We start from the raw sequence: 9,683 nt of genomic DNA on the forward strand, positions 1-9,683 counted from the left end.
TTTCCTTTTCAGATTTTTCATTGCTAGTATATAGAAATACAACTAATTTTTGTGTGTTGATCATATATCCTGCAACTTTGCTGAATTCATTTATTGTGTGTGTGTGTGTGTGTGTGTGTGTGTGTGTGTGTGTGTGTGTGTATTCCTTAGGATTTTCCACACATAAAATGAGAGATAGTTTTACTTTTTTATTCCCAATTTGGATGCCTTTTATTTCTTTTTCTTGCTTAATTTCTCTTGCTATAACTTCTGGTACAGTGTTGAATAGAAGTGGCAAAAGTGGTCATCCTTGTTTGTTTGCCTCTTCTTAACAATTTCTTTCCTTTCATTCTGAGATTCCAATTACATGTATGTTAAGCTTTCTCTGTATACCCTATTTATCTTAATTTCTTTTTCATATGTTTTATCTTCTGTGCTATTCTGGGTAATTTCCTCAGATATATTTTCCAATTCACTAAATTCTCTTTGGCTATGCCTAATCTGCTATTAAGTATTTCTTTGATTTTTAAACTCCAACAATTATGTGTTTTATTTCATTTTTTTTTATTGTTAGTTTCAGGTGTATGTTTTTTATTTCTAAAAGTACTATTTCCCCCAAAATACTGCCTAGTAATTTTGAATAATTTGTCATTTATTTTTATGTTTCTATAGTTTATTGCTTTAAATATTTATGCATAATCATTTCATGATATATATTTGATAATGTCAATATCTGACGTTCTTCAGATTCTAAATCTGTATTGCTTGTTTCTGCTCACTCATAGACAAGTTGTCTTGTTGTGTTTCGTGATTGCTGATCTATGTTTATGATCTTATCATGTTAATACCTGGGAATTCTGGAGACCTAAACTGAAAATGCTTTCTTCTAGAGTGGACTTGAGAATATTTCTTCTATATGTCAGGAGGTGCTACTTATCTGCAACCATTTTAGGTCCTTCTGCGGTTTAGTACTTATTTAATACAAAAGTCCCACATTCAGTTTACCTCGCATTTCGCTCAAAGCTTTGTCTCCCAATAACAATACTGACATATGCATTTTCCACAAGGAAAGGTCCTCTATTTTACATTGTCTCATTTTCACCTCTATTTGCTCTCATTTAAGCTCATTATTTTAAAATAAAAGCTCTTTTTTTTTTTTGCTGTTGTGGGTGAGGAGGCTGGAAATTCCTCCTTTCTTTACTGAATGTAGCAATGCATTAAGAAGTATGTACTATCAGTGATATAGCTTTCTTTGTTGTGGTAATATACATAACATAATTTACCATTTTAACCATTTTTAAGTGTACAGTTCAGTGGCATTAAATACATTTATAGGGCCGGCGAAGTGGCGCGCTGGTTAAGAGCTAGCTTGGGACACCAGAGGGCCCTGGTTCGGATCCCACATATGAGGACCAGGGACGCTGCCCTCTACAGCTAAGATGTTGAACAACAGCTCAACCTGGAGCTGGGCTGCCATGAGTCGCCGGCGATGGCATAGGCTGCAGCCCCTGCTGCAGTGGTTTGCCATGGGCTACCGTGTGTAGCCAGCAGCCAGTGTGAGCGGCCGTCCAGAAGCCGGTGACTGATCTGCCTCGCCCGGGAAGAGCGCGATGATGGTGCCAACTTGGGCCAGTGAAGCAACGTCCTCCACAACTAGACTGAAGAACAAAAGGACAGCAACTTATCTGTTCCCCTTCTTTGAATTCCCCAGCACTCTTCCCATCCCCCAATTCCCCAATAAAAATCTTTTAAAAATACATTTATAATTATGTGTAACCATAACCACCATCTGTTTCCAGAACTCTTTACCTTGTAAAACTGAAACTCTATCCCCATTAAACAATAACTCTCCATTCTCCCCTCCTCACAGCCTTTAGTAACCTCTATTCTACTTTGAGTCTTGATGAATTTATCTATTCTGGATACCTTCTTGTAATTGTTAATTTTATGTGTCAACTTGACTAGGCCATGGGGTACCAAATATTTGGTCAAACATTATTCTGTATGTATCTGTGAGGATGTTTTGAATGAGATTAACATTTAAATGGTAGCGTGAGTAGAGCAGATTGCCCTTCCTAATGTGGGCAAATGTTATCCAATTAATTGAAGGCTTGAATAGAACAAAAAGGCTGACCTTTCTTTGAGAAAGAGAGGGTTCTTTCTGCCTGACTGCCTTTGAACCAGGACATTGGCGTTTTTCAGCCTTTAGGCTTAAATTGAAATATTGGCTCTTCCTGGGTTTTAAGCCTGTTTGCTTTCAGCCTGGAACTTATACCACTATAACTACTGGTTCTCAGGCCTTTAGACTTGGACTGGAACTAAACCATTGGGTCTCCTGGGTCTCTAGCTTGCTGATTCATCCTGCAGATCTTGGGACTCGTCAACCTTCATAATCATGTGAGCCAACCTTATAATAAATCTCTTTATACATCAACACAGACACATACACATTCTATTGGTTATGTTTTTCTGGAGAACCCTGACAAATACATTCATACAAGTGGAATCATACAATATTTGTCCTTTTATATCTGGCCTATTTAATTTAGCATAAAGTTTTCAACGTTCATCCATATTGTAGCATGTATCAGAGATATACCCTTTTGAAAATGGGAATGTCCTCCAGAATATATGTTATCTATACTCTAGTCCACTAAATTGCCCAAAGCAGAACTCTTTAATTCAGCTTTGAGGGACCAGGGAATTCTTGGAGGAGATCATATTTATCTGAGACTTTTGAAGCATGATCCAGGTGAAAGGGGCAATGGGAAGTACTTAGAAAAAAATGTTCTAGGTAGAAGAAACAGTATGTATAAAAGCCTGTTGTGAGAAAGAACATGCTGTTTTAGGGACCTGAGAGTTTCTTAGTATGGGTGGTACTTAGAGCGCACAGGGGGAATTGGCAAAAGACTGTACTAGAGAGATTGGTATGGGCCACATCATTCTTGGTGAAAAAGAAGATAAAAGAGATGATAGAGATGAACTATTCATTCTTTCATAACTCATGAGATGGAAAGACTTTATGTCATGTCCTCTAATTAGCATAATTTGTTGACTTATCTAGCAAATCAACATCAAGAAGAAAGACTACCTGGGTCAATAAAGTTAAAGGTCCATGAGGTTTGGAAATCTAAGTTGCTGATGAAGATACAGACATCATTAAGCATCTGGCAAATAACTATCATCATTCTTCACCCCTCTGATTCTTGCCATAATCCTGGGTGACATCAACATTTGTGAGGATAATCAACTTTTGGCTCTACTCTGCCCTTTCCTGCGGATTGTATGTCCTTGCTTGGAGTCACTGTGTCCTCTCAGAATGCCTTTCATAATGTCATTTTACTGTAGATACTCAGTAAAGTTTATCCTTGAAGTTTGGTCATATATAGACCTTGTTATGTCTCTAAATGTCAAGCTAGGAGAGGTTTTGTGCCTTTCCTATGAGACCAACATACCTTTACTTTGCCATTCTGAAGAAATAGAGTCCAGTTATGGCCATCTTGACTACTGGAGATGAGGAACTCCTTCACATACATGCTGGTAAGGAGAGATTTCACCCCCTGGGTAGCTATTCCTGTAACTTTCATTGTCTTCTGGAAGTCCACTTGCAGCCACTCTTCTGGATTATTTGCCTGAGGAAGTTAATTAGACTAGTAACCTGTTGGTCATTGTTTGCTCCCAGAACCCCCCAAACCCCTTCTTATTAACCATGTGACAGCACTTATACTCTGTATTTTAATCATCAGTCAGTCTTCCTTTTTAGTCACTAAGCAACTTGAGGGCTGACATTTTTCATGTTTCATCTCAGTATTCCCAGGGTCAGCTATTTAATAGGTGTTCAGTAAATGTTTGCTGAATGAATATATAAGCCATATATAGACTGACTAGAGTATGAAAAGTTTTACAATATGTTATACAACCTGGTTTGTTTAAAATAAGCCCCTGGAACAACAGAGACCATTCACCCCACTCATCCCCAAATGCTGTTCAGTGATTGAGAATCACATACTGAGTGATTCTGGAAAAGAATGGTGCCTAATGAACTTTATATGACTGTGACCCTTTCCTTTGAGGCACTGAATAACTTGTAAAGATAGCTAATTGTTAATGTTTCTCTCTGTAAAACTGGACTTCAGCTACTACAATTCTTTGACAGGTGTTAACCCAGTACTGCATATAGACATTCTTTTTCCAGGAGGTTTAATTAGGGATCATTTTCCCCAATATATTCTGTGTGAAATCACATGGCACTACTAAACATCTGTGGGGTTTTCTGCTCATAGTCAACCTTCCTTGACACATTTTGGGAACAACCAGGTGACAAATACCTCTGAAGAAACAGTCAAGGGCTTTCCTTATTCTTTTCCAAACACTATCCCCCCCCCACATCAGTTAAATGGCAAAGTTGTTGCCTCTTACCTGTGGCCTCCAGGCATTAGTCCTCCCCTGGAGGTGAAGTCGGGCTTGGGAAGGAGACCAAGTAGCAAACATGTTGTTCAAGTAAGATGAGGCAGTAATCTGTGCATCTGATATTGTTTTATTCTCCATTCCCAATGGAATGCTGCAACCTCAAAGAAATGAAAAGAGAATGTAATCACGAGAACAAGATGCATCCTTGGTTCTACTAGCCTGCCTCCACTGACGCTCCAGGGTTACTGTCATCATGATGTCATTTCCCAGGCATTAACTTTTGCACAGATCCTGTTATTGTTAGCCTGCCCCCTGTTTTGTGGTCAGCTTTGTTTGACTTTGATTTGCCTCATTAATAGTAGTATAGGAGGTGGCTGGCCCTGAGGAATCCCATGTTTAGAATGACCAAGTCCTGGTATTGTCCAGGATTGTGCTGGTTTTGGTATTAATAGTTCTGTATCCTGAGAAATCTCCCCAGTCTTGGGAAAACTAGGACAGTTAATTATCCTACTCATGGTTGGGAGAGGAAAGGATAAATAATTACTTGGCACTTACTGTTTAAATCACAGCCCATCAACTCCATGCGAAGAGTGCTGCGGATGCTGTAGTGTGTTGGGTGCAAACGGATGTACCGAGCGATAATTGGAGGGTTAAAAGTATTGTGTTTTATCCCAGATGAATCCACATTGCCAAAGAAGACCTGTAGGGAGGGATTAGCATAGATAAATGGAAAGTGAAGGTAGAGCAAAAATCAATTCCTCCCAATCTTATCTTCCTTCTAATTTTGCTTTGTGCATTGCTCAAAAGCATCCAAAACTCAAAACCATTCTGGCTAGACAGATGTTAGGATAGAGTACATGAAGGTGAAAAAATACCAGGAAGAGGAATGGAACAAGCGAGATTAGGTTTGAGCAGGTGAAGTAGTCTATTTTGGGGCCCTGTAAAAGGTTCATAAATGTTGAGGAAGCCATTTAGGGCTTTGGTAATCCAGTGTGGGCCACATACCAGAAGCACAGCATCACCTGGTAGCAATTAGCAATGTAGTGTCTTGGGCCCTATTCCAGATCTACTAAATCAGAACATGAAGTTTGAGAAGTACTAGTTTAGGGCAGAGTCGGCTGTGAATGAAGACTGTTATTTGGCAGCTTACCCCATTGGTCTCAGAATGATTGTCCAAGAACGTGGGCTGTGTGTGTGTGTGTGTGTGTGTGTGTGTGTGTGTGTGAACTGCGGGGGCATTAATTAATTGTTCCTTGTGTATGAATTCATGAGAAACATGTTAATATCCAACATGTGGGGTTTAGGACACTGACATGTCTAGATTATAGAGAAAAGTACATGACGTATTTAAGGGAAAAGGAACACAGTTTGAGAAACGTGGTAGTAATGCCAGTTTAAAAGGCCTAGAATTAAAACGTGGCATATACTTTAAGGAAAGTTGAAAATCATCACATGAAATACCTGGCATTCTGTATCTGTTTGAATAAACTAAAACAGGTATCAATGTAAGTCTGTTACATAACCACACATCAGAGTGATAGTATTATGGGGAATTAAAACTTTTTGTTCTACCACATAACAGGTGTTTCTTCCTCTGGAATAAAATATTAATAAGTTTATAGCATTGTCCCAGAAATCACAGCACTATTTTTGATAAATATATCTACCTCATTTTTTACTCAATCCTTCTATCTTGATTAGAAACCTTCTTAGGGAGACAATGTGTTAACTCAACAAATAGTTAATGACTACACAAATTTTAGATTCCATGTATTATGTGCCAGGAACTGTGCTAGGTGGCTTCACTGATGAATTCTACTAAATGTTTAAAAAAAGATTAATTCCAATCCTTCTCAAATTTTTCCAAATCTAGAAAAAGAGGGAAAGCTTCCTAACTCATACTACAAGTCCAGCATCACTGTCATACCAAATCCAAACATATATACTACAAGGAAAAAAATTATCCTTTATCAATATGGATGCATAAATCCTCACAAGAATTTTAGCAAACTGAATGCAGCATTATATTATAAATATTACATTCCATGTCCCCGTTGGAATTATCCAAGGAATGCAAGGATGGTTCATCACAAGGAATTTGAGTCAACACCACATTAATAAAACAAAGAAGAAAAAACCCATATGATCATCTCAGTTGATGTGGAAAAAAACATTCAACAAAATCCAACAACCTTTCTTGATTAAAAAAAAACAACACTCAGAAAACTAGGAATAGAAAGAAAATTCCTCAACATAATAAAGGGCATTTACAAAATAACCATGGCTAATGTCATACTCAATGAGGGAAGACTGAAAACTTCTCCCCCAACATCAGAAACAAGATAAGAATGCTTGCTTTCACAACTTTTATTCAAGATATTAATGGAAGTCCTACCCAGAACAATGAGGCAAGCAAAAGAAATGAAATACATTCAAATTAGAAAGAAAGAAGTAAAACTATCTCTAGTCTCAGATACACATTATATGTTAGAAATCCCAAAAGAACCCACAAAACACTATTAGAGTTAACAAACGAATTCAAAAAGTTTCAGGATACAAGATCAACACACAAAAATCAGATGTTTCTATATACTAGCAATGAAAATTCCAAAATAAAATTAAAATTCTACTTAAAATAGCATCTAAAGAAAAATGCATAGGAATAAATTAGGTAAAGAGGCACTAGACTTGTGCACTGAAAACTATAAAGCATTGCTGAAAGAAAGTAAAGATGACCTAAAAAATAAAACAATATCAGCATTCATAGAATAAAAGTCTTAACATTGTGAAGGTGGCAATACTAACCAAAGTTATCTACAGGTTCAATGCAATTTCTATCAAAATCCCAATGATCTCTTTTATAGAACTGTAAAAACCAATCCTAGGGTCGGCTTAGTGGCCCATTGGTTAACAGTTGGCTTGGGATGCCAGCTCTGAGCAGCAGGGCCCCAGTTCGGACCCCACATGAGGGCCAGTGACACTGAGCCCTCTACAGCTAAGATGGTGAACAACAGCTCGACCTGGAGCTGGGCTGCCGTGAGTCGCCGGCGAAGGCGTAGGTTGCAGTGGGGCTGGGTGGCCGTTGGAGTGAGCTTTCGTGAGCCACCGAGAGCCACCATAAGCAGCCGTCCAATGCCTGGCAAGCGACTGCCTCACCTGGGAAGACCATAATGATAATACCAACATGGGCCAGTGAAGTGACGTCCTCCACAACTAGACTGAAGAACAAAAGGACAGCAACATGTCTGTTCCCCTTCCCCAATTCCCCAATAAAATCTTAAAAACAAAACAAAACCAAAAACAATAATAAGTTCATACAGAATGTCAAGGGACCTTGAATAGCGAAAATAATCTTGAAAAAGTAAAAATTTAGAGGATTCATACTTTCTTATTTCAAAACCTAATATAAAGCTGCAGTTATCAAAACTATGTGTGCTAACATAAGAATAGACAGATCAATAAAATTAAGAGTCCAGAAATAAATGCATAAATCTAATCATGATGTATATCCCAAAGAGCTGCAAACAGGTGTTCAAACGGAACCCTGTACCAGAATTTTCACTGCAGCACTATTCACAATAGCCAAAATGTGGAAAGTACCTAAACGTCCATCAACTGATGAACAAGTGGATGCACAACATGTGCTCTATTCATACAATGGATTATTAATCAGCCATGAAAAGGAATGAAGTGCTGATTCATGCTACCACATGGATGAACCCTAACGAAAACATTATGCTAAGTGAAAGCAGCCAAGCACAAAAGGTCACCTATTTGTTGTAGGATTCCATCTCTAAGAAGCCTCCCCAATAGGCAAACCTCTATGGACAGGAAGCAGGCTAGTGGTTGCCTGGGGCCGAGGGGTGGGGCAGGGGAGGGGATGTGGGGGTTACAGAAGGAATCAGTGACTGCCCAATGGGTACAGGGGTTTCTTTTTGCAGTGGTGCCAAGGGTTTGGAACTAGAGAGTTGTGATGACCGTCCAACACCACGAGTATATATATATATACTCAGTGCCACTGGATCGGACACATTTGTTTTTCCCTACAACGTTCAGGTCCAGTGGAAAGTGAGAGTTCCCTCAAAGAGAGGTTCCAGTGAGCAGGGTGAGCAGGCTGCTTCAGGCGCCATTTTTTTTTGTAGTCCCAGGCCCGCTGGGGGCCAATGGGAAAGCAGGGACCTCACACAATGAACACTCGAGACAGAAGGCGTCCAGCCAATGAGCGGCCGGTCCGCGGTCGCTAGGCTACGGAATAGGGACCTGACGAACCTCTATCTGCACAAGTTGGGACCAGCTGGCGCATTGTACCTTCCTTCATCTCGCTTCACCCTACCGCTTCCCACCTTCCCTCACCCACTAAATCGCACCGAACCGCACTGAACCGCACCGCGCAGCACTGCAGAGCTAGGCCGGTCGGAGAAAGCGCACCCAACGCCCAGCATGCGGGGGCAAAGACACCGGGTTGGGTCATCGGGTCATCGCCAGAGGCGGAGCCGCTCCCGCACCAGCATCTATGGCCTGTCCTTTACTGCGAGGGACATGGAGTCCCTCCTGAGGGACGGCCACTACACCCAGCACCTCAGCTCTTCCGCTCCGATCTTCCTCATGGCTATCATCGAATATATCACCGCCAAGGTCCTGGAGCTGGCAGGCAGGGAGGCCCGGAACCGCGGTCAGAGCCGAATTACTCCGGAGTCATTGGACATGGCCATCCACAATAATTTGCAGCTTCGTGCCTTCTTCTGGAATACGACCATCTGCCAGGTGCTCACGCACCAGGAGTAACTTCCCAACATGACCCACCTGGGTCCCCAGGCCTGCTCAAAGCCCGGGCAGCCTGGACGTGTCTTGTGACTTGGGACACAGCATTGAAAAAATCAATAAATTGTTTAAGGAGACCCATGTGCATTCTTCAGTCACTTTGCGTGGGAGGTGGTCATGGGACATAACTCATTGGAGGGGTGGGAATGGAGGGGGTGTCTGCCTGGGGGCAGGGGGCTGGAGTCGGGGTTGACAGAGAGGAGCAGTCTCTCGATGGTGACAGTGCAGGGGGTGCACCTGGGTGGGAGAGGCTGGCTGGGGTGGGGGTGAGGCTGACTTATGGAAGACTCCCCTATCGCCTCTGAGTAAGTCAGACCTTGGCAAAGTCCCCAGAAGGATAAAGTTCCTTGGGTTGGAGCGCAAGACCATGACTGCGGCATGGTGATAGGGTGAACTTGCAATGGCGACCGGGGTGCTGGAGGATGGAGGGGTGGACAGAGCGGTTGGCATGGACTTCAATGGGGCAGCAGCTT

The 9,683-nt window shown here is 41.2% G+C and overlaps 1 protein-coding gene across 2 annotated transcripts in view; it reads right to left on the reverse strand.

Moving 5' to 3' along the window:
* The window catches only part of F8 (coagulation factor VIII), a 124,131-nt gene that overhangs the window by 9,970 nt on the left and 104,478 nt on the right, over window positions 1–9,683 (reverse strand). For both annotated transcript variants that reach the window (XM_019627624.1, XM_019627625.1), the window contains 3 exons: window positions 4,945–5,089; window positions 4,399–4,547; window positions 3,435–3,611 (listed from right to left, as the gene is read on the reverse strand). In XM_019627624.1, the coding sequence (XP_019483169.1) occupies window positions 3,435–3,611; window positions 4,399–4,547; window positions 4,945–5,089 (471 nt within the window). The remainder of the gene's footprint in view (window positions 1–3,434; window positions 3,612–4,398; window positions 4,548–4,944; window positions 5,090–9,683) is intronic.

This window comes from Hipposideros armiger, unplaced genomic scaffold (genome assembly GCF_001890085.2).
Source record: "Hipposideros armiger isolate ML-2016 unplaced genomic scaffold, ASM189008v1 scaffold_738, whole genome shotgun sequence".
Classification (NCBI taxonomy): Eukaryota; Metazoa; Chordata; class Mammalia; order Chiroptera; family Hipposideridae; genus Hipposideros; species Hipposideros armiger.